This window comes from Lethenteron reissneri, unplaced genomic scaffold, assembly GCF_015708825.2.
Source record: "Lethenteron reissneri isolate LAM-NWPU_2019-01 unplaced genomic scaffold, ASM1570882v1 scaffold_112, whole genome shotgun sequence".
NCBI classification, from domain to species: Eukaryota; Metazoa; Chordata; class Hyperoartia; order Petromyzontiformes; family Petromyzontidae; genus Lethenteron; species Lethenteron reissneri.
The window spans coordinates 70839-96494 of record NW_026890805.1 but is presented as its reverse complement, the minus strand read 5'-3'; the positions used below and the strand labels follow the sequence as shown (position 1 = coordinate 96494).

Genomic DNA, 25656 nt, shown 5'->3' with positions numbered 1-25656 from the left:
AATTATGTATTTTGAGAAGCTCACAATGGCCCTATACAAAATTGCATTTCATACAGTAACAATGATACGCTAATCGATGCCTGGTTATAGTCAAGGGATCGTCCCCTGCTGGTCAACCATGTTACGCATTTTGATGATCTGGTCATGGCTACTCAATGATATTGAGTTGGAGAATCGTGTTCTATACCTGGAGAATTCCATGACGAAATGGGGCCCTGCATATGTTCTACAAAAAGATCACCTCCCTGGGAAAATCTTGACTTAAAGTTTTCGTAACTGCAGGAATTCATATTCTTTGGGTCTCTCGGTTAAGTGACGTGACTTTACCGAAAGACCCAAAGAATACCTCCCTGGGAATTTAATGTCATACAACACTGCACCTGCTCAGCTCTCCATGAATAATCAGGTCGTTCTACACGTGGTGGAGGAGCTCCTATACCTGGTTAATGTGTTCATGACCTTATTTGGCATCCAAAGTGTCACTTCAAATTAGTCTAGCAGCATTTTTTCATTAGGCTCTGTAACACTATGTGGAAGCTGCCTGGACTTTTTTGCATACAAAGCTGTGAGTGTCCATCGCCAAGGTCTAGTCCATTGCAAAGGTCTTGTCAATAAAACAGGCAATAGTCTACATTATAGACTGCCAATACACTCACTGAGGTTAAGAACCAGGCTACATTTTCTACATTATAGACTGCCAGTATGCTCACCGAGGTTTAGAACCAGGCTACAGTCTACATTAGTCGTTTTTTTTTCTTCTATTCACTTTATTTGTATTATTATTTTATATCTACGTGACTTTACCGAAATAACCAAAGAATATGAATTCCCGCTATCACAAAAGTTTTAAGTCAAGATTTTCCCAGGGAGGTGATCTTTTTGTAGAACATATGCAAGGCCCCATTTCGTCATGGAATTCAACAGGTACAGAACAAGATTTTATAAGAATGGAAACAGTCAGGAAATTAACAATGCACATATGCAGCTTAAGTTAGATCTGTTCATCCTCGCATTCAAGCTCATCTGAGCCTGGCTTCAGACCTTTAAGTTGCAAATGAACATTAATTTATACATTTCTGCATAATACAAATAGTATCAACAGCCTTTGCTATGTTAGCTAATTTTTCTTAAATAAATATTCCTGTCATAGCTAGACAACCGAAATTGTGTGCTTGGAGTTTTTGGTAAATATTCATTTTGAAGACACTTGGGTGTCGAGTCATATTTATGACCATTTGCCCTCTCATTGTGTGCCTTAGCAGCCCGTGTGATGAATTAGGGAATCTCTTTCACTATTTCATGAAAATATGAATATGTATAGATGTGTAAGTCATGTGTGACTGTATATATGCATTCCTCTGTGCCTCAATACTCACGGAGATGGTGTGGATATGTTTTTCTGTCTGCAGCTGATGCTCGCTCTGCAGAGTTGGTCTGATGGAGCAAAGGCACTCAGCGCAGCTCGGTACAAGAAGGAAACAATGCGACCAGAATGCAAACAGCATGGATCGTACTGGAAACTTGACACAGCACCAGAGAACACACACAGGAGAGAAACCTTTTAAGTGCAGTGTGTGTAAAAAGGTGTTTGCACGGTCATCCATTCTTAAATCACACCAGAGAACACACACAGGAGAGAAACCTTTTAAGTGCACTCTGTGTGGGAAGGCGTTTGCATTGTCATCATATCTTAAGATCCACCAGAGAACACACACAGGAGAGAAACCTTTTAAGTGCACTCTGTGTGGGAAGGCGTTTGCACAGGCATCACATCTTAAGATCCACCAGAGAATACACACGGGAGATAAACCCTTCAAGTGCAGTGTGTGTGAGAAGGCATTTTCAAATTCATCTACTCTTAGAATACATCAGAGAACACACACAGGAGAGAAACTCTGCAAGTGCAGTGTGTGTGAGAAGGCATTTTCAGATTCATCTTCTCTTAAACAACACCAGAGAACACACACAGGAGAGAAACCTTTTAAGTGCACTCTGTGTGGGAAGGCGTTTGCACAGTCATCACATCTTAAGAACCACCAGAGAAGACACACAGGAGAGAAACCTTTCAAGTGCACTGTGTGTGAGAAGGCATTTTCAGATTCATCTACTCTTAGAAGACATCAGACAACACACACAGTAGAGAAACTCTTCAAGTGCAGTGTTTGTGGGAAAGCGTTTGCACATTCATCAAATCTTAAAAAACACCAGAGAACACACACAGGAGAGAAACCTTTTAAGTGCACTCTGTGTGGGAAGGCGTTTGCAAAGTCATCAACTCTTCAGACCCACCAGAGAATACACACAGGAGATAAACCCTTCAAGTGCAGTGTGTGTGAGAAGGCGTTTTCAGATTCATCTGCTCTTCGACAACACCAGAGAACACACACAGGAGATAACCCCTTCAAGTGCAGTGTGTGTGAGAAGGCGTTTTCAGATTCATCTGCTTTTCGACGACACCAGAGAACACACACAGGAGAGAAACTCTTCAAGTGCAGTGTTTGTGGGAAAGCGTTTGCACAGTCATCAAATCTTAAAAAACACCAGAGAACACACAAGCATCAGAAAATCCACAAGAAGTGTAATCTGAAATCAGCTTGTGAAAGTCAAAGTGCTGCAATGACCCCATTGTTCATGAAACAAGAACCAGAAGACAATCCCAGCCTGGACACTTTGAAAGGTATCAAGGTGAAATATGAAGAGGCGAAAGTGAAATGTGAAGAAGTAACAGTGAAGAGCGTAGAAGTGAAGGTTAAATTTGAAGATGATTCAACTCCAAAATCGGACCTTCACATAGATGGAGGCAGTGTGAAGCAGGAACTAAATTCTGACTGTGAGGGAGAGCGAGGCAACTCCCAGGAGTTTGTGGATGTGGAGGTGTGGGTGGACTTCTTAGACAATACAAAGTCAAATGGAGACCAGGTAGATGTGCAAGCTTCAGACAATTAAGCTCCAATGGATGCACCTTTGTCACAGGCCTTTCTAATGAATATAATGTGAAGTTGAACACTCAATTTCTAGGTTCAAACTGCAGTGTAAGAGTGGCCAGTATTTGTGAACCTGTGGGTTGGGGCGATCTCTAACCAGGAGTGACTCAAGTGTTTTGTATCATATCTCATCTTAGACACTCGATGGGTGCCCATAATGGGCATCTGCCCCTGTGTGCCACAAGGTGACCGTTCACTGGCCTGCATGTGGATAGGAGTTTGTAAGTCGGGGGCGATGATTAATATGCCAGTCGGATTTGAACCTTGAACCTCTGCAACAAATATAGAATGTACTACTACTTGGCTTCCCTCTACGAGAGTGCTGCACGTATAGGCCTCATCGAGTCAGAGATCAACTTGTAAATACATTGCAACGTGACGCAGTACATTTCGGTATAGTAATAAAATGTTGCCAATGTGCCCTTTGATTATTTTGAATCATTATTGAAAGAATACCTGTCTGATTTTGTACGTACATACAACATTTTGTGTATTAATGTAAAATATGGAATATGTGATGTCAGGACAAAGTATCTGTTTTGGTGGTAACCTGTACAAAAACTCACGTGAGAGCTGTTATTTTTGTGATACGGGTCAACGGGTATTTTTGTGAATCCGGACGCATCTGACTGGGGCAACTCATTGTCTTTGAAATCGGGAGCATAGTCAGATCATTCAACAGTTAAGGTATGCCACTTACAAGTTACGTATAGGAGATACATTCTCCTCAAGAACACTAATTATCATTTTGTATTACATATACATTTTGTCGAACTGAGACATGAAATGGACCTTGCCGATGAACATCAGTTGAAGCAAGCCGGACTGTTGTTGAGACATTGTACACCAAACCAGTCCACAGGTGGCTTGTACTGAACACATGTGTAGTGCCATAAGAGGGGAGGGGCTGCTGGGGGCTCTGGGATCCTAGGCAGATAAACCCTCGGCGCCAGGCGCTAGGATCCCAGGCACCCCAAACAGTTAAGCCCCTTGGCGCCACCAACGGGGGGGCTGTGCGTGCTCCATGGGGTATCTGGGGTCGCACACAACCCCACCCCTCGTTGGGGACGAGGCATAAAAGGGCAGCTCCCTGGACGATCGGGGCCAGTTGCAGCTCAAGACCCAAGACCAGCCAGCTTAGGACCGTGGACCCCCTCCATCCCGCTTGTCCTTGTAAGGGCCGGGACGCTGTGAGGGCCAGTGGTGGGACTCTGGGACTCCCGGCTCTACGTCCTTGTAAGGGCGAGTTCAGAGGAAGCCAGATTCCAGACCCGCACCTTGGCTGGGTCGGGTCAATTAGCCTCCCCTAGGGTAATTGCAGCCGGAGGACCCCAGAGCGTAGCCAGAGTAGTGTATCTAGGCTGTGTACCTAGGCTGTAACAGAGTATCAGGACTGTTGGAGTGTTTTATTGTAATAAAGAAGATACCTCTACAAGTGTCTCCGGAACCCATTACACATGCATTCCTAAAAGTCCGTGGTATTTATAGTTTGTGTAAAACATTCCTTTGTTTCGTGTAGAGAACGTTGAATGAAAGATGTCTGCCGATCTGTTTTTTCGCAAGGAGGTACTTTAAAGAGCACATTTGAAGGCATCGTGGATTTTTGTTACAGATTTGTATTCTAGCCTAGGTTTTATTGAATTTTAACTTCTATTTAAATAAAACTTTAGATATATCTATCTGCATTGATATCCCACCTTGTTTACCACATGTTTACTTAAATATGTAGACGCTCCCTCTGAAGACGTCACCTCAAATTAACGAGTGGGTTACGTCAGGGCCTCCCCCTCTCTCTGGCTTGTGATGTCACCAAGAGCAGAACTCGTCTCCACGGAATCTAACGACTGCACTGTCTTGGAATGCATTTACACAGTAATCAAATCTTCACAACTGCCAGGGAACACACATTAAAAACCACTTAATGTACAATTGGAAGGCCTTTTGAATTGTCTTGAAACTGAAACACGTGTAAGGAGGTCTTCAAGGAGCAGAGTCTGAGATTGACGTGTGAAATTTGAAGTTCCATAAGCCGATCGTTTGTGATGCAAGGACCCAATAAAGAGGGCAGCTGGGAAACGTCACCATTCGTGAAGGTGACCTGTGAAGGCTCTAGGGTTTGACTTCCAGGTCACTAATGGAGCCCGAGACAAATCACATCCATTTGTGGATGTGGAGTTTTGGGAGGACTTTTCGGACAAGGTCGAGTAGAAGCAGACAGCATGTGTGACCATAAGTGTTGGGTAGGCCTGTAACCAAAAGCATGAGACACGGTTTCCCAATGTTTATTTCAATAGTTTAATTTTTAGTTGATTTGGAATACAGTACGTATTTCAATTGTGATGTAAATTTTAGTTGACGTTTACCTAACGCCATTACTTGGGTAAGGGTTAAGTATTGAATATCGCGTTTTTAGCTGTCGCGTGGCATTTTCCAAGAACGTAACCTACGATATTCAAGGGGCGGCTGTATTTTCTGTCGATCGAGTACAGCAGGCCTATGGTACCCTAAATAGGCTTGGTGCTTTGGGTTCCTTGATTTCGATGTCTCTGCCTCTGCTCACATTCGTTGAGGATTTTTATGATTTTGGGCAGGCCCATCTAAAGCTGCGTGACCAGGAGTTGGAACCATTTCCTGTTCAACTCGGCTTGTGACAGAAATTCACTTTGGCCCAATGCATTACATTTGTAATGTGAGGTTACACCTGGATAATAATGATGGGCTCTGCCGGCCTCAGCCCGCAACTAATGGGGAGTCGAGTTAGGGGCGTGGCCCTGGAGCCGTACATTAGCTTCGGGAAAGTTCCAGGGGTGTGGCTGAGGATTGACTGCGGGGCATCACGTGGGCCAGGGATTTAAAGGAGCGGAGAAGCCACGTGGCTGGTGCCGTGGTCCGGAGCCTGCCACGTGGCGGGCCGCCGCAGTCTCTCTCTCACGCTGTCAGCCAACAGCGTGAAGGAGCAAGGGAACTGGAGGAACGAATGTGGTGGAAGCTGTGAACGAAACTGAATAAAGAATTCTCAATTGACGACGTCTCAACGGGGTTTATTACACATTACATAGCATGTTCAATAATTATGTAGTTTGAGGAGCTCACAATGGCCGTATAAATAAATTGCATTCGTCGCGGTTAAAAATAATATGCTTATCGATGACTGGTTATAGTTAAGGGATTATACTGGTAGGAACGAAGTGAACCAGCCTACAATAGATTATATCGTCCCTCCGTCCGATTACGTGTAGCAACATCGCCCCCTACTGCAAACACTTGGCAGGACCCTACAAAAACCTTTAGACTCAGTGAGGCTTTCCTGGCTAAACAAGTGTAACATTCCCTTATAATTACCTGAGATAGTTTAAAATTAACTCACAGCGGCCTAAAGCCTACAGCTAGGCCTAAAGCCTAGAACTAGGCCTCAAACTCTCCCTTCGTATCGTACCCCCGCCATTTCATTTTATTATAGCCATTCATTTGTTCGTTCCTACCAGCCCACCCCGCAGGGACCTGTTTCCCTGCTGGTCAGCCCTGTTGCATCTGCTGATGATCTGGTAATGGCTACTCAATGAGATGGCTGGCTGAGGTGCCATCTCTTGTTTTGCCGGACACACAGTAACAATAACAACAACCGCCATTCGCCACTAAGTGGCGGTCACGTCACCATGGCGCTTGTGCCAGGCTATGTGCACGGGGTAGACCCAGGTGCCATGGGTCGACTGACTCAGTTGACTGGCCGATGCACCATCTGTACCCCCGACTGTGCCAACACACAGTGTACACACACGCACACAGTTTTTACACACACAGTGTACACGCACAGGGTACACACACACAGTGTACACACACACAGTGTACACGCACAGGGTACACACACACAGTGTACACACACAGTTTGTGTACACACACACAGTGTACACACACACAGTTTGTACACACACAGTGTACACACACACAGTTTGTACACACACAGTGTACACGCACAGGGTACACACGCACAGGGTACACACACACAGTTTGTACACACACACAGTTTGTACACACACACAGTGTGTACACACACACACAGTGACGTCACCGCTCATTAACTCGTCGGCGTGAGACGCCAGGGAAAGTTTTTCCCCGCTAGTGACGTCATGTCACCAAGATATTCAATCCCCCCCCCCTCCACAGCGCTTTTGACTGGCGGTTCATTAACATAATTTATTCATGAAAACCGTCGCTATTTCATTGCGACGGGTTCAGCAGCCAAGCCCAATCACCCCACGTGGGCCCGTCTCATTAACATAATTTATTCAATTACACCGCTGCTTGTTGGGGGAGGGGATTGTGTGGTGAACCCCGCAAGTGACGTCATGTCACCTCCTGCTGCCGCGTGACGTCACGATATATCCGGAAGCTGCTGCACCGCGCGCGCGCTCACTGAGATCCGAGGTGAAAAGTTCACATCGTGGTTGTTGTTGTTGTTGTGGTGGTTGTTGTTGTGGTTGTTGTTGTTGTGGTGGTTGTTGTCGTGGTTGTTGTTGTTGTTTACCCAGGTAGAGCCTCGCTCCTCTCGTAGGGATATCAATTGAGTAGCAGCGAGTATGGAATCGATGTCCAGGTTGGAACATTACAACGCGGGGCCTTGCCTCCTGCCCTCGCTTGATTGCATTTGCTTTAATTCTCTGCTTAAGTTGAATTTGTCTTCATCTGGCTCACTACTTTGAATTTTTTTTCTTTAAAATATTTCTACAGTTTTGTTTATCCTACCAGGTCAAGCCCACTTCAGCTGCTATACCGCTCTTGTTTTCAGACGCGACCAGCTCACAAAAAAGTGGCTTATCCAAGGTTTCACTGTAATTTGTTTGTGTGTGATATATTGTACTAGGGTGGCAAGATGTCAACTACCTCACATGGTATGCAGAATGTCGTCGGTTCGATTCCAACCCTGACGCATTTATGATTGCAGTTTAGATGTTTTATTTTTTCTCTCTCTCCCTGTTGTGGCATTGATTTTTCTCCACATTTAGAAACATGCATTTTGAGAATTTTGCTGCAAAACATTTCCATATTATAAGCCACTAAGTTGAGCTATCATTTGTGTCCAGGTCGATTCTGAAAAATAACTATGCAGCTCAGATGGCCTCACCTGGTAAAATATAAATTGTGTACTGTGTTTGAGGGTTTTACAATTTAATTTCTTATTTAGCAGTTAAAAATTATGTTTCAGGAGGGTCCTGCATTGGACTGTTTGACCACCACCAAATATATTTTGAGTTTAGGTTTGGAAGAAAAACGGAAAACCCAGTGGAACACCAATGCTGACGGTGACGGCCGACGCCAGGATAGCGACCACGGGCTCGAAGCTAGGGCAACCCGGCTCTTGTCCCAAGAAAGGAATCCGCTCCCCGCTGCCCTCCACGGTGGCGCATCGCCGGCGGGGCTGCACGCTGAGCCCCAACTTTTCCAGGAGGTCGGTACCAGCAATACACTCGTGGCATAACACGCTCGACACGTATAACTCCTGGTTACTCACCTGGTGTCCGAGGCGACCCTTAAGGGTGACCCTCCCCAGCAGTCCCATCCCACTTCCACTTGCAGTGTACAGTGCACGATCCGGGGCCTGTCGGCGGCCCACTTCAACCCCGAACACGCTGCAATGTGTTGCACTCACGAGTGACATTACCGCCCCACGTGTCCAGCAGAATCCGGGTTTGCCGCCTGTTCACCTGCCCTTCCACGAGCGACGTGGCCCCCATTATTCCTGCCACCAGCTCCCGCAGCCAGTCACCCGCAGTCGCCGCATTCTGGGGTGTTGTTGTCAATATCTGCGTGGGGGTCATTCGTCACCATTATCATGACAGTTTATTTGTGTTGGGACCACGTGGATTGCACCCCTCTGTGGTCCCCTCTTTAGGGAGGCCTTGGTGTTTAACCCTGGTGCTTCTCTCGCGCGGCGATCTGGGGACTGTCTCTCACGAGATGCCCCCATTGGTCGCATAGATAGCACGCACGGGGAAGGGCGGTGGCTCCATAAGAGGCCCCTTGCCCACTCCCCCTTACCCTCCCAGTGCGCATTTGTTCGAGTTCTGCCTCTTATTGAGATACTCGCCTGGTTAGCCCCCCGACCATGGAGCGCAGCCCTCCCACCTCGGACTGGACTATCTCCGCTGTGGACTGCAGCTTGGTCACATTCAGGTGTACTTGGGTCACCTCCCCACATACTTGGGTTACCTCCTCACGTACTTGGGTTACATGGCCTGTGATCTCCTATGCCGGTCTGTATCCCTGCCACCCATCCTGGGGTTGTCTCACGGGGTCCTGGAGGCTCCTGTTGTGTATGTACCCCCTTTTTATTTTTTTTTTATATTATTTTTTTTTAAGAATTATTCTGCCAACATAGATAATATCGTTTTTTTTTAATAGACGCGGCCACGTGGGAACGAACACGCCCCCACACTTCCACAGAGGCCCCCACACTTCCACAGATGCGCGCATACCTCATTTCAAAGGAAAGAGGACATGAAAGGGGGGGCAATAAGGTAATAAAAAAAACTCCCCTAAATTCACACAAGAGGAACAAGGGAGGGGGGGAATTGCAGGCGGGGGGTTGCAGAACCAGGAGACACGGAGGAAGAGATAATTATATTCTTAACAAAGAAACAGCATCGACGACAAAAAGCACAGATGGGTCTTTGAACCATGTTAAATACACAAGTTACCAACTTAACCATAAAGATTAAGCAAACAGTATCCATCCTCACTCCAATTGAAAACCAGACGACAATCTGAACCAGAATCGCGACCCATCATTGTTAATAAATACTGACATTATTTACCTTTAAAGAATATCTACACGGCCGGGCCGAAGCATCAAAGAATAATTATGGCATCGATTTCGCTCCAAAACAAAATTCCTAGCCGGGATATCAGATCAAATAATCACAAGAAGTCAAATAATAAGTACGGAATTAAAGTAGAAGAGAAATCAAGGGCGGAGAAGGCTCTCAAAATTAACCAAACACAACACCCATGGGAAGCGAGCAACACGGCCGCCTTTGTCTTTCCGAGAGGATCACGACACACAGGCACCAAGCCAGGAAATGACACCCATAAAAGTTGGGGCAAGGGCTCAAAGGAAATTAACACACGCCTTCGAATAAATAAGCATACGCCGGGTGCTCCCACCGTGGAAACAACCGCCTTTGTCTTCCCACAACACGGACAGCAAAAATTGCACAAGCCAGGAAATGACATTTCCATGGGAGATCGGGTCACGATGAAACATCGTGAACACGGTTTCGGCATAACCAAGCAGCAAATAAGTCGCATTTCAACTTCCAAACCAAACCAACTTAAGCTGTGTGAGACAAAGGATGTGATCCCAGAGCAAGGGAGTGAATAGTTAAGCTCGCTTAACGCGTAGGTTTTCGCGACAAATATTATTCAGTAACAAAACATGGATTCGAATGTTTTTTTTTAACTCAACGCGAATCATCGGTCTGGCTAATGGATAACTTCTGAAGCAGCCGACACGAGGCCCCCACCCCCTTTCTTCCAGAACGACACACACAGCTGTGTCTTCAAAGCTAATAAACACACGGACAAACACGCACGCGAAAAACACGGACGGACACACACACGGACGCAGATGGTCCACCCCCACAGGAAGGTTTTATGACACAGCTTTTGAACAACTCGGGAAGCCGAGTGGAATTTTCCGATATAAACCGAAGGAAAATCCATACAACTCAGTTCGTCAGGGGCTCTGGCCCCCATCAGAGATATCATCCGGGCTACGAGCCCATCTTCGGCTCCACCACAGATCTTCACGAGCTCCGGCCTACATCTCATCTCGTCTCCGGGCTAAGGCCCCACCAGAGTTCTCCAGGGCGACAACCATCTCTCCTCGTCGCCGCCAACGAAGAAGCTCCTGTCATTCAGAATGACGAGGGTCGCGGAGTAGCGACGCGTAGCTACAAGCCGAGGTCTGCACCACCTGAGAAGAATCGCTACCCTGAGTCGCAGAGCTGCGAGTGAAGCCAACAAAGACGCCAACGTCCACCCTGCCACGAACGAAGCATCGCTCCTCGTCAGAGTGACGACCAGCGAACAACCCGCAGGAAAGGCGGAGATCGCTGAACGAGCGCCAACTTGCGCCTCCGTGCGCCACCGCGCGCCACCGAGCAACAACGAGCGACACCTTGCGCCACCGTGCGACACCGAGCGACAACGAGCGACACCCAGATCGACCAGCATCAACCCAAACCGACTCGTCATCCCGCCGTGGAGAAAAAGAGTCAAAGTCTTCTGAACGAGCGCCGCCGCTCACCTCACAACGGAGAAAGTCTCAGCTGCCGCTCGCACAAACAACAGAGGTCGTATCGCTCCCCACATACAGACTCAAGAAAACACAGAGAAAATCTTGTCAAACCAGTTTCCTTTGTCCCAGAATCTCGCCGAAGAATTAATTAAAACAGAGCCAGATTCGCTCTCGCGCCCACACGCCCTCACCCACCATTGTATCAAACATTCCGTTAAAAAGGATTTTAGACTTGCCGATGAATCTATTGACATATACTTTCGCCTCTGGGATACAATAAGTGCTTTTTATTACCGCCATATGAAGTGTGTCATGCTTGTTTTCAAACTCGACCAGTCGCCGATTGTGATCAATACATGGGCGAACTAATGATGCCTGGTAGGAAAAGTAGAGGTTACAATTGATAGAAGTGTTTTTAGTCATTCAGTTCGTTAAATGCATAAGTGTTTATTCATTCATTTTAGTCAAATGCATAATCTCGTAATTGCATAAGAGTTTTGGTTATTCATATTAGTTAATGCATAATATCGCAAATGCATAAGAATTTTTAGTCATTCAGTTCGTTAAATGCATAAGTGTTTATTCATTCATTTTAGTCAAATGCATAAGAGTTTCGTTATTCATATTGCATAATTGCATAATTTCACAACTGCATAAGTTTTTGTCGTTCATATTAGTTAATTGCATAATCTTGCCCATGAATTATTGACGCATGTTTGACCTGCATGAGAGAATGTCGCGTGCTTGTTAGAATAAAATTGTTATCACAGAAGCATATTGAGTGTTCTTTCCAAGTCCATGCAAAACCATCTTATTCATAAGAGCTGTATCCTGCGATGAGATATGAAAATGGAGACCTAAAATATTATAACACACACTAGGATAATCGGTAAATGAATCTATGATAATCGTGTTATCCTGATTGATAACTCTGGATAAACGAAACTAAGCAAATTATCATAACTGCACACATTAACATAATCGCAAGCCTCCGCATAAATTACTACGATTATCATAATTTATGCATATAATCACACGCATTATCATAATTTATGCATATTAATACACACATTAACATAATTAATGCGATTTGCGCATTTTTCGGAAAATTATTAATTTTTATTATTTTCATCAAAATTTCATAACCTGACACATACAACATAATGGGTGGCGTCGTCCGGGATCTCTCGCAGACAGTGTTTTGCATGGATGATGGAATGAATCACTTCGTGTTAACCAGAATATCAGGATCGAACATTGCATGGTAATTGTGAACGGGCGGAAAACTAAAAAACGCCCTCTAAGGTTAAAACCCAGAATAGCAGGTTAAAACAGAGACAGTGGAATTAAGATAATATCGTATCAAACCAGTTGCATCCTGTGATAAATGGTGTTAGAGGTACGCACTCTGAATCGGAAAATAACAGATAGCTCGAGTCGAATTGACTACACTCTGTGAGATAATTGTTTTATATGCACTCTGAAAAGAAATGTCAAAGTAACTTCCGCCATACCTAAGATGCTAGGATTAAGAATAATTTTTGAATGGGTTACGGGATACGGGGAGCTCGTATTTAAACGTACCGACCAATCTGTTACAAAGCAGTACAGTCAGAGAGACATATGGGAAGGGAGCTGTATCGATAACACGAACACACCTCGGGGGAAACTAATTGACTGGATAAAATGTAACGAAGGCGAACACGATGCAAAAACTGCAGAGAAGGCAGGACAGGACTCATTCCTTCTCACACAGGCATACAGACAGGGATTGTGGAATGAAGGAAAATTTGGAAAGGAAACGGGAGAGAAATCAGTGCTCGCGACACCAGCGAAACTCACAGACGTGGATCCACAGAATAAATATGGAAGTGACATTAAATCACACTCTTGGGTACGTGGACAGAGTCCAGGGATTGATCGCACAAAAATTATGGATATCGAACAAAAAATCCTTGACAAAGGGAAACCCTCACAATTCGAGAGAGGGAGGAAAAATGTTAAAGTAAAGTCGACAGGACATGCTCCACTAAGGGCAGAGGCAAAAACTGAAGGGAAATGGCAACACGCCCGACACGGCACAGACCAAAGTGACAGATTGCCTGATGATAACTTGTTTTATGATGACGCTGTCGGCGATCAACTTTCGGAATACCTATTCACCAGTAAAACCCTTAAATTGATGGACAAGGCTCTAGTCAGAATTCCCGATTTTGACCCCCACAATAAGACTATGGATATCCACACACATATCGCAACCGTAGAAGAGGAGGCAATGATTAGAGGGCTGAGGAGACGGGATGAAAAAGCGAGTTTGTTGAAACGGACCTTACATAAAGAATCCATTCCATGGGTAAAGTCACTGCCACACAAGGTTAGAAATGATTTTAAACAACTGAGCCTGGCAGTGATTCGGAAGTTTGGAGAATATTCGACACTCACTGAAGGGTTTTATGCTGTAAAATCGATGACCCAGGGCATGGACCAAGATCCACGTGACTACCTCGTCCAATTTAAAAGAGCGTATTACGCAGGCGATGTGAATCAATACCACGAAGGAGATAAAATGTTCAAAATTATGTTTTTTGAATCCTTGAGCCCAGAGATTACAGAAAGGGTGAGAATGGTTTTGAATCCAGAAACCGCATCCTTACGCCGCATAGAGAGCAAGGCGTACATGGCATGGTTATACAGAGCTAAGAATCATAATTCGGATCCAGAACACAGGGAGAGGGATGAGGAACCCAGCCTCTCAGAGAGGAATAAAAATCACCGAGCAGTCCCACCATGCAGGACGGAGCAGAAACGCACGCACACATGGCAAAATAACCCAGAGAGAGGTTGGCACGAGAATGAGAGCGGCACAAAGCCGAACATTCAGGAGAATCGCAGGAGGGAGAGGTTCAGAACAGAACCATATCAACACCCCATGCCACGATACACACAAGATCAAAATTACCCACAAAGATGGCGAGGTAACAATCCAGGAAAAATGTGGCACCCAAATGGGAGAAATACTTGGCCAAAAATGTACGAGAATCGCAGGAGGGAGAGGTTCAGAGCAGAACCATATCAACACCCCACCCCACGACACACGCAAGGTTCAAATTACGCACAGAGATGGGAAGATAACCACCTAGCGGGAAGGTGTTACACAGACCGCGGAGGTATGGATGCGAACATTCAGGAGAATCGCAGGATGGGAGGTCAAACACAATCGATCCAATTCCGACCAATTCCTCCACCGGCTATACCAGGAGGGAATAGAGGAATAACACAGAATGCGGTCCAAATACGTGATGAACCATCCACAGTGATTGAGAGCGGGCAGCCCATACGCGCCACGCACGCTGAAGTTTTGTTAAACCCTGAGCTCATTGGGAAATACAGGGCGGGTAAAAACGTGGACAGTGCTCCCGTAAATGATGCGCGGATCGAATACAAGGACAGGGTTGCATTGAAGCGTGATCGGACAGTACAAAAACAGACAGCAGGGACACGCCCTGAGGAGCGCAGGCATGAGCCTTTGAATGGAAAATATCCAAGGGAAACCAAAAATTATGTGGATCGGAGTGCTAAAATGGAGACGAATGTCCATGACGTATCGGGAATGGTGTTGAAATCCAACACACTCGTAAAAACAAAGAGGGCAACATTACGAGGGACAGAATTAAATCGACACACTGACTCGGCAAATGTGCATGTAATCGCAGAGAGAGCGAATGCCTCGAACCAAGTGTCAAAGTGGGTCGTGTGCGCGAATTCTGGTTATGTGCAGCACAATTTTTCACCACACACTCCCACGACGCGAGAGAGTGAGAGAGGAAACTACAAAAACGAACCCGAAAACCGTGATCAAATTATCAAAGTGATAAGTGGTAAACCAGGCAACATGAGGAAGGTAACGCATAAATGCGTTCGAAACCGCTACCTAGCGTTTCCCAGGATTTAACAAAAACAAAAATGAATGTTCGTCAGAGTTATGATGTATGAGAACCGATGTAACGCAATATCGATGTTAACGTGTGTTATTTTCTTTGCTTAATTCAAATGTAACCAGGATTTAACAAAAACAAAAATGAATATTCGCCGGAGTTATGATGTATGAGAACCGATGTAACGCAATATCAATGTTAACATGTTGTTATTTTCTTTGCTTATTTCAGATGTAACCAGGTTAAGATTGTAATACGTGCACGCGCGTCGTAAGAAATAACCGCCGAGAGTAAGGGCGGCTGATGGGATGCATGACATAAAAAGGGGGCATTACTTTGTTTGAAAATTCGCCAGTGGCCAAATCGACCCCTGATAATTTTCAAACGGGCGGACTGTTGTGTATGTACCCCCTTTTTATTTTTTTAATATTATTTTTTTTAAAGAATTATTCTGCCAACATAGATAATATCGTTTTTTTTTAATAGACGCGGCCACGTGGGAACGAACACGCCCCCACACTTCCACAGAGGCCCCCACACTTCCACAGATGCGCGCATACCTCATTTCAAAGGAAAGAGGACATGAAAGGGGGGGGCAATAAGGTAATAAAAAAAACTCCCCTAAATTCACACAAGAGGAACAAGGGAGGGGGGGAATTGCAGGCGGGGGGTTGCTGAACCAGGAGACACGGAGGAAGAGATAATTATATTCTTAACAAAGAAACAGCATCGACGACAAAAAGCACAGATGGGTCTTTGAACCATGTTAAATACACAAGTTACCAACTTAACCATAAAGATTAAGCAAACAGTATCCATCCTCACTCCAATTGAAAACCAGACGACAATCTGAACCAGAATCGCGACCCATCATTGTTAATAAATACTGACATTATTTACCTTTAAAGAATATCTACACGGCCGGGCCGAAGCATCAAAGAATAATTATGGCATCGATTTCGCTCCAAAACAAAATTCCTAGCCGGGATATCAGATCAAATAATCACAAGAAGTCAAATAATAAGTACGGAATTAAAGTAGAAGAGAAATCAAGGGCGGAGAAGGCTCTCAAAATTAACCAAACACAACACCCATGGGAAGCGAGCAACACGGCCGCCTTTGTCTTTCCGAGAGGATCACGACACACAGGCACCAAGCCAGGAAATGACACCCATAAAAGTTGGGGCAAGGGCTCAAAGGAAATTAACACACGCCTTCGAATAAATAAGCATACGCCGGGTGCTCCCACCGTGGAAACAACCGCCTTTGTCTTCCCACAACACGGACAGCAAAAATTGCACAAGCCAGGAAATGACATTTCCATGGGAGATCGGGTCACGATGAAACATCGTGAACACGGTTTCGGCATAACCAAGCAGCAAATAAGTCGCATTTCAACTTCCAAACCAAACCAACTTAAGCTGTGTGAGACAAAGGATGTGATCCCAGAGCAAGGGAGTGAATAGTTAAGCTCGCTAAACGCGTAGGTTTTCGCGACAAATATTATTCAGTAACAAAACATGGATTCGAATGTTTTTTTTTAACTCAACGCGAATCATCGGTCTGGCTAATGGATAACTTCTGAAGCAGCCGACACGAGGCCCCCACCCCCTTTCTTCCAGAACGACACACACAGCTGTGTCTTCAAAGCTAATAAACACACGGACAAACACGCACGCGAAAAACACGGACGGACACACACACGGACGCAGATGGTCCACCCCCACAGGAAGGTTTTATGACACAGCTTTTGAACAACTCGGGAAGCCGAGTGGAATTTTCCGATATAAACCGAAGGAAAATCCATACAACTCAGTTCGTCAGGGGCTCTGGCCCCCATCAGAGATATCATCCGGGCTACGAGCCCATCTTCGGCTCCACCACAGATCTTCACGAGCTCCGGCCTACATCTCATCTCGTCTCCGGGCTAAGGCCCCACCAGAGTTCTCCAGGGCGACAACCATCTCTCCTCGTCGCCACCAACGAAGAAGCTCCTGTCATTCAGAATGACGAGGGTCGCGGAGTAGCGACGCGTAGCTACAAGCCGAGGTCTGCACCACCTGAGAAGAATCGCTACCCTGAGTCGCAGAGCTGCGAGTGAAGCCAACAAAGACGCCAACGTCCACCCTGCCACGAACGAAGCATCGCTCCTCGTCAGAGTGACGACCAGCGAACAACCCGCAGGAAAGGCGGAGATCGCTGAACGAGCGCCAACTTGCGCCTCCGTGCGCCACCGCGCGCCACCGAGCAACAACGAGCGACACCTTGCGCCACCGTGCGACACCGAGCGACAACGAGCGACACCCAGATCGACCAGCATCAACCCAAACCGACTCGTCATCCCGCCGTGGAGAAAAAGAGTCAAAGTCTTCTGAACGAGCGCCGCCGCTCACCTCACAGCGGAGAAAGTCTCAGCTGCCGCTCGCACAAACAACAGACTCAAGAAAACACAGAGAAAATCTTGTCAAACCAGTTTCCTTTGTCCCAGAATCTCGCCGAAGAATTAATTAAAACAGAGCCAGATTCGCTCTCACGCCCACACGCCCTCACCCACCATTGTATCAAACATTCCATTAAAAAGGATTTTAGACTTGCCGATGAATCTATTGACATATACTTTCGCCTCTGGGATACAATAAGTGCTTTTTATTACCGCCATATGAAGTGTGTCATGCTTGTTTTCAAACTCGACCAGTCGCCGATTGTGATCAATACATGGGCGAACTAATGATGCCTGGTAGGAAAAGTAGAGGTTACAATTGATAGAAGTGTTTTTAGTCATTCAGTTCGTTAAATGCATAAGTGTTTATTCATTCATTTTAGTCAAATGCATAATCTCGTAATTGCATAAGAGTTTTGGTTATTCATATTAGTTAATGCATAATATCGCAAATGCATAAGAATTTTTAGTCATTCAGTTCGTTAAATGCATAAGTGTTTATTCATTCATTTTAGTCAAATGCATAATCTCGTAATTGCATAAGAGTTTTGGTTATTCATATTAGTTAATGCATAATATCGCAAATGCATAAGAATTTTTAGTTATTCAATTTAGCTAAATGCATAAGTGTTTATTCATTCATTTTAGTCAAATGCATAAGAGTTTCGTTATTCATATTGCATAATTGCATAATTTCACAACTGCATAAGTTTTTGTCGTTCATATTAGTTAATTGCATAATCTTGCCCATGAATTATTGACGCATGTTTGACCTGCATGAGAGAATGTCGCGTGCTTGTTAGAATAAAATTATCACAGAAGCATATTGAGTGTTCTTTCCAAGTCCATGCAAAACCATCTTATTCATAAGAGCTGTATCCTGCGATGAGATATGAAAATGGAGACCTAAAATATTATAACACACACTAGGATAATCGGTAAATGAATCTATGATAATCGTGTTATCCTGATTGATAACTCTGGATAAACGAAACTAAGCAAATTATCATAACTGCACACATTAACATAATCGCAAGCCTCCGCATAAATTACTACGATTATCATAATTTATGCATATAATCACACGCATTATCATAATTTATGCATATTAATACACACATTAACATAATTAATGCGATTTGCGCATTTTTCGGAAAATTATTAATTTTTATTATTTTCATCAAAATTTCATAACCTGACACATACAACACTCCCTCGTCCCCCCCCCCCCTCACCGTTCTCGCGAGCTTCTCCTCTGGAAGAAGACTTGCAATGGTGTGCTCCTGTTCCAGCCGTCAGAATTGCGCACGCTCGCGAGCAAATCTCTCACACACGTGCGCGTGCTCGGCAAGGGTGTTAGATGGGGGATATGGGCAGTTCGCATCTGGCTGCCACCACGTTGTGCTTGTCAGATACTGCTGAACTTTCTCGGCGGCGAGGTCATCGATGATCTCGGCAGTGTATCCCAGGCGTACGCTCTGTGTTAGCAAGCGTGATTTATTTTAGTGTCCGCTCACTGAGATCTGAAGTGAGAAGTTCACATCGTGGTTATTGTTGTCGTGGTGGTAGTTGTTTACCCAGGTAGAGCCTCGCTCCTTCTTTGTCTTGTAGGGAGGCCGCTTTGGATTGCACCACTCTTCGATTTCACATTAACATGCTAATTTATTACATTAACATCACTAGCCCCGGCCACTTCCTTATGACCCTTGGGCTACACCCATTTCAAACCTTTTACAACAGTCTGCCTCAGCAGCAGACCATGCATTTTCTAGCAGAGTGTTTTTGTTTGCTTTCTGACCACAAGTATTGTGGTTAATGCACACATGATTCCTTATTTGGAATACAGTACAGTACTTATTTCAATTGTGATGTTTATTTTAGTTGCCGTTAACCTAACCCCATTATTTAGGTAATGCTTAAGTATAATGATGTATTTTGAGAAGCTCACAATGGCCCTATACAAAATTGCATTTCATGCAGTAACAATGATACGCTAATCGATGCCTGGTTATAGTCAAGGGATCGTCCCCTGCTGGTCAACCATGTTACGCATGTTGATGATCTGGTCATGGCTACTCAATGATATTGAGTTGGAGAATCGTGTTCTATACCTGGAGAATTCCATGACGAAATGGGGCCTTGCATATGTTCTACAAAAAGATCACCTCCCTGGGAAAATCTTGACTTAAAGCTTTCGTAACTGCAGGAATTCATATTCTTTGGGTCTTTCGGTTAAGTGACGTGACTTTACCGAAAGACCCAAAGAATACCTCCCTGGGAATTTAATGTCATACAACACTGCACCTGCTCAGCTCTCCATGAATAATCAGGTCGTTTTACACGTGGTGAAGGAGCGCCTATACCAGGTTAATGTGTTCATGACCTTATTTGGCATCCAAAGTGTCACTTCAAATTAGTCTAGCAGCATTCTTTCATTAGGCTCTGTAGCACTATGTGGAAGCTGCCTGGACTTTTTTACATACAAAGCTGTGAGTGTCCATCGCCAAGGTCTAGTCCATTGCAAAGGTCTTGTCTATAAAACAGGCAATAGTCTACATTATAGACTGCCAATACACTCACCGAGGTTAAGAACCAGGCTACATTCTACATTATAGACTGTCAGTATGCTCACCGAGGTTAAGAACCAGGCTACAGTCTACATTAGTCGTTTTTTTTCTTCTATTCAATTTATTTGTATTATTATTTTATATCTACGTGACTTTACCGAAATAACCAAAGAATATGAATGCCCGCTATCACAAAAGTTTTAAGTCAAGATTTTCCCAGGGAGGTGATCTTTTTGTAGAACATATGCAAGGTCCCATTTCGTCATGGAATTCAACAGGTACAGAACAAGATTTTATAAGAATGGAAACAGTCAGGAAATTAACAATGCACATATGCAGCTTAAGTTAGATCTGTTCATCCTCGCATTCAAGCTCATCTGAGCCTGGCTTCAGACCTTTAAGTTGCAAATGAACATTAATTTATACATTTCTGCATAATACAAATAGTATCAACAGCCTTTGCTATGTTAGCTAATTTTTCTTAAATAAATATTCCTGTCATAGCTAGACAACCGAAATTGTGTGCTTGGAGTTTTTGGTAAATATTAATTTTGAAGACACTTGGGTGTCCAGTCATATTTATGACCATTTGCCCTCTCATTGTGTGCCTTAGCAGCTCGTGTGATGAATTAGGGAATCTCTTTCACTATTTCATGAAAATATGAATATATATAGATGTGTAAGTCATGTGTGACTGTATATATGCATTCCTCTGTGCCTCAATACTCACGGAGATGGTGTGGATATGTTTTTCTGTCTGCAGCTGATGCTCGCTCTGCAGAGTTGGTCTGATGGAGCAAAGGCACTCAGCGCAGCTCGGTACAAGAAGGAAACAATGCGACCAGAATGCAAACAGCATGGATCGTACTGGAAACTTGACACAGCACCAGAGAACACACACAGGAGAGAAACCTTTTAAGTGCAGTGTGTGTAAAAAGGTGTTTGCACGGTCATCCATTCTTAAATCACACCAGAGAACACACACAGGAGAGAAACCTTTTAAGTGCACTCTGTGTGAGAAGGCATTTGCAATGTCATCAAATCTTAAGATCCACCAGAGAACACACACAGGAGAGAAACCTTTTAAGTGCACTCTGTGTGGGAAGGCGTTTGCACAGTCATCAACTCTTCAGACCCACCAGAGAACACACACAGGAGAGAAACCTTTTAAGTGCAGTGTGTGTAAAAAGGTGTTTGCACGGTCATCCATTCTTAAATCACACCAGAGAACACACACAGGAGAGAAACCTTTTAAGTGCACTCTGTGTGAGAAGGCATTTGCAATGTCATCAAATCTTAAGATCCACCAGAGAACACACACAGGAGAGAAACCTTTTAAGTGCACTCTGTGTGGGAAGGCGTTTGCAATGTCATCAAATCTTAAGACCCACCAGAGAACACACACAGGAGATAAGCCCTTCAAGTGCAGTGTGTGTGGGAAGGCATTTTTTTATTCATCTACTCTTAAACAACACCAGAGAACACACACAGGAAAGAAACCTTTCAAGTGCACTGTGTGTGAGAAGGCGTTTGCACAGTCACCACATCTTCAAAGACACCAGAGAACACACACAGGAGAGAAACCCTTCAAGTGCACTGTGTGTGGGAAGGCGTTTACACAGTCATCACATCTTAAAAGACACCAGAGAACACACACAGGAGAGAAACCCTTCAAGTGCACTGTGTGTGAGAAGGCATTTTCATGGTCATCATATCTTCAGACCCACCAGAGAACACACACAGGAGATAAGCCCTTCAAGTGCAGTGTGTGTGGGAAGGCATTTTTTTTTCATCTACTCTTAAACAACACCAGAGAACACACACAGGAGAGATGCCTTTCAAGTGCAGTGTGTGTGGGAAGGCATTTTTTAATTCATCTACTCTTAAACAACACCAAAGAACACACACAGGAGAGATGCCCTTCAAGTGCAGTGTGTGTGAGAAGGCATTTTCAGATTCATCTACTCTTAGAAGACATCAGAGAACACACACAGGAGAGAAACTCTGCAAGTGCAGTGTGTGTGAGAAGGCATTTTCAGATTCATCTTCTCTTAAACAACACCAGAGAACACACACAGGAGAGAAACCTTTTAAGTGCACTCTGTGTGGGAAGGCATTTGCAAAGTCATCAAATCTTCAGACCCATCAGATAATACACACAGGAGATCAACCCTTCAAGTGCAGTGTGTGTGGGAAGGCATTTTTGTATTCATCCACTCTTAAACAACACCAGAGAACACACACGGGAGAGCAACCTTTTAAGTGCACTCTGTGTGGGAAGGCGTTTGCAAAGTCATCAAATCTTCAGACCCATCAGAGAATACACACAGGAGATAAACCCTTCAAGTGCCGTGTGTGTGGGAAGGTATTTTCAGATTCATCTACTCTTAAACAACACCAGAGAACACACACAGGAAAGAAACCTTTCAAGTGCACTGTGTGTGAGAAGGTGTTTTCAAAGTCATCAAATCTTAAAAAACACCAGAGAACACACACACATCAGAAAATCCACAAGAAGTGTAATCTGAAATCAGCTTGTGAAAGTCAAAGTGCTGCAATGACCCCATTGTTCATGAAACAAGAACCAGAAGACAACCCCAGCCTGGACACTTTGAAAGGTATCAAGGTAAAATATGAAGAGGCGAAGGTGAAATGTGAAGAAGTAACAGTGAAGAGCGTAGAAGTGAAGGTTAAATTTGAAGATTCAACTCCAAAATCGGACCTTCACATAGATGGAGGCAGTGTGAAGCAGGAACTAAATTCTGGCTGTGAGGCAGAGCGAGGCAACTTCCAGGAGTTTGTGGATGTGGAGGTGTGGGTGGACTTCTTAGACAATACAAAGTCAAATGGAGACCAGGTAGATGTGCAAGCTTAAGACAATTAAGCACCAATGGATGCATCTTTGTCACATGCCTTTCTAATGAATATAATATGAAGTTGAACACTCAATTTCTCGGTTCAAACTGCAGTGTAAGAATGGCCAGTATTTGTGAACCTGTGGGTTGGGGCGATCTCTAACCAGGAGTGACTCAAGTGTTTTGTATCATATCTCATCTTAGACACTCGATGGGTGCCCATAATGGGCATCTGTCCCTGTGTGCCACAAGGTGACCGTTCACTGGCCTGCATGTGGATAGGATTTTGTAAGTCGGGGGCGATGATTGATATGCCAGTCGTATTTGAACCTTGAACCTCTGCAACAAATAGAGAATGTACTACTACTTGGCTTCCCTCTATAAGAGTGCTGCACATATAGGCCTAATCTCGTCAGAGATCAACTTGTAAATACATTGTAACGTGATGCAGTACATTTCATTTTTTGATTATTTTAAATCATAATTGAAAGAAACTTGTCTGTTTTTGTACGTACATGCAACATTTTGTGTATTAATGTCAAACATGGAATATGTGATGTCCGGACAAAGTATCTGTTTTGGTGGTAACCTGTACAAAAACTCACGTGAGAGCTGTTATTTTTGTGATAGGGGTCAAATGGTATTTTTGTGAATCAGGACGCATCTGACTCTGGGGCAACTCATTGTCTTTGAAATCGGAAGCATAGTCGGATCATTCATCTAACATTTAAGACAAATTTTTTGTCTGTCTGTCTCTCTGTCCGTCCGTCTGTCCGTCTGCATACGCTCGCGGGGGATATGGCTCTCGGACCGTGGGGTTTGTCGAGACAGTTTTTTTGCCGGGAGGCACGCCCCGAGCCCCGCGGTGGGAATAGGCATTTCTGTTTTTCGTCCCTAAACTTTAAAGCGATTTAATGATCGATTTAGTGCGATTTATCTTTATTTATTTATTTAGCACGCCGTTGCGCGAGACGCTGACCGAGGGTTGCCCTTGGCAACGGGCAGCGCGCCGTCACTGCAGGGTGGACGCCATTTCTCACTCGCGTTAAAAATATGCGCACACATTTACACGCCACGCTGAGGTAAATACATCAAAGTTTCACGTCCTCGTCTCTCCCCCCACCCCAATGTGTGCAATTACTATTATAGGGTCGGTAGATAATATTATAGAGATTAGACAGTATTATTCTAGCGCGGGGGCGGGGGGGGGGCGGTGGTGGTAGCGGCCCAGCCCCCAGCCTCGCCCGGCTGGGCAATCTAGGCGAGGCCGGAGGCTCTGCACGGGACTAGGCCTCGACACCCCATTCTTGTTAGAGTCGATATACCCAGCGTTGCCCGGGGGAAAAATACATTTAAAAACTTCTGAAAACTTTAAAACATAACATAGCAATGAAAATAAAACTCAGTAAATTAAAATAAACCCGAGCGCGCCACGAATCGATTCTTAAAATAGACTGTACAAATAGTTATTAAGCTGGGTGAGTGTACTGACAGTCTATGATGTAGACTGTAGCCTGGTTAAGCTGGGTGAGTGTACTGGCAGTCAGTAATGTAGACTGTACAAATTGTTATTAAGCTGGGTGAGTGTACCTGCAGACTGTAGCCTGGTTATTAAGTAAAGTAGCAGGTACCACCACAGTCAGTATGCACTGCTGTAATCATAGCAGGTACCACCACAGCAGTATGCACTGCTGTAATCATAGCAGGTACCACCACAGCAGTATGCACTGCTGTAATAGCAGGTACCACCACCACTGTATGTACTGCTGTCATCATAGCAGGTACCACCACAACAGTATGTACTGCTGTCATAGCAGGTACCATCACAGTATGTGCTGCTGTCATCATTGCAGGTACCAGCACAGTATGTACTGCTGTCATCAGAGCAGGTAACACCACAGTCAGTATGCACTGCTGTAATCATAGCAGGAACCACCACAGTCACTATGCACTGCTGTAATAGCAGGTCCCACCACCACTGTATGTACTGCTGCCATCATAGCAGGTACCACAGTATGTACTGCTGTCATAGCAGGTACCACCACAGTATGTACTGCTGTCATAGCAGGTACCACCACAGTATGTGCTGCTGTCATCATTGCAGGTACCAGCACAGTATGTACTGCTGTCATCAGAGCAGGTAACACCACAGTCAGTATGCACTGCTGTAATCATGGCAGGTTCCACCACCACAGTATGCACTGCTGTGATCATAGCAGGTACCACCACAGCAGTATGCACTGCTGTATTCATAGCATGTACCACCACAGTCAGTATGCACTGCTGTAATCATAGCAGGAACCACCACAGTCACTATGCACTCCTGTCGTGAAAGCAGGTCCCACCACAGTATGCACAGCTGTCGTCATAGGATACCACCACAATCAGTATCCACTGCTGTAATCATAGGTACCACCACAGTCAGTATGCACTGCTGTAGTCATAGCAGGTGCCATCACTGTCAGTATGCACTGCTGTAGTGATAGCAGGTACCACCTCAGCCGGTATGCACTGCTGTAGTGATAGTAGATACTGCTATCGAGTTGGTAGATACTGCGAAATCGAGTTAGTAGATACTA

At 44.7% G+C, this 25656-nt stretch overlaps 1 protein-coding gene across 1 annotated transcript in view; it reads left to right on the top strand.

Moving 5' to 3' along the window:
• LOC133361499 (zinc finger protein 721-like) overlaps window positions 1–25045 on the top strand; it is a gene marked incomplete at its 5' end in the record, with an annotated part of 39061 nt that extends 14016 nt beyond the window's left edge. Inside the window, 3 exons of the mRNA XM_061580411.1 lie at window positions 1537–2555; window positions 21115–22000; window positions 22168–25045. Of these exons, the coding sequence (XP_061436395.1) occupies window positions 1537–2555; window positions 21115–22000; window positions 22168–23097 (2835 nt within the window). The remainder of the gene's footprint in view (window positions 1–1536; window positions 2556–21114; window positions 22001–22167) is intronic.
• Between the last annotated feature and the right edge of the window lie 611 nt (window positions 25046–25656).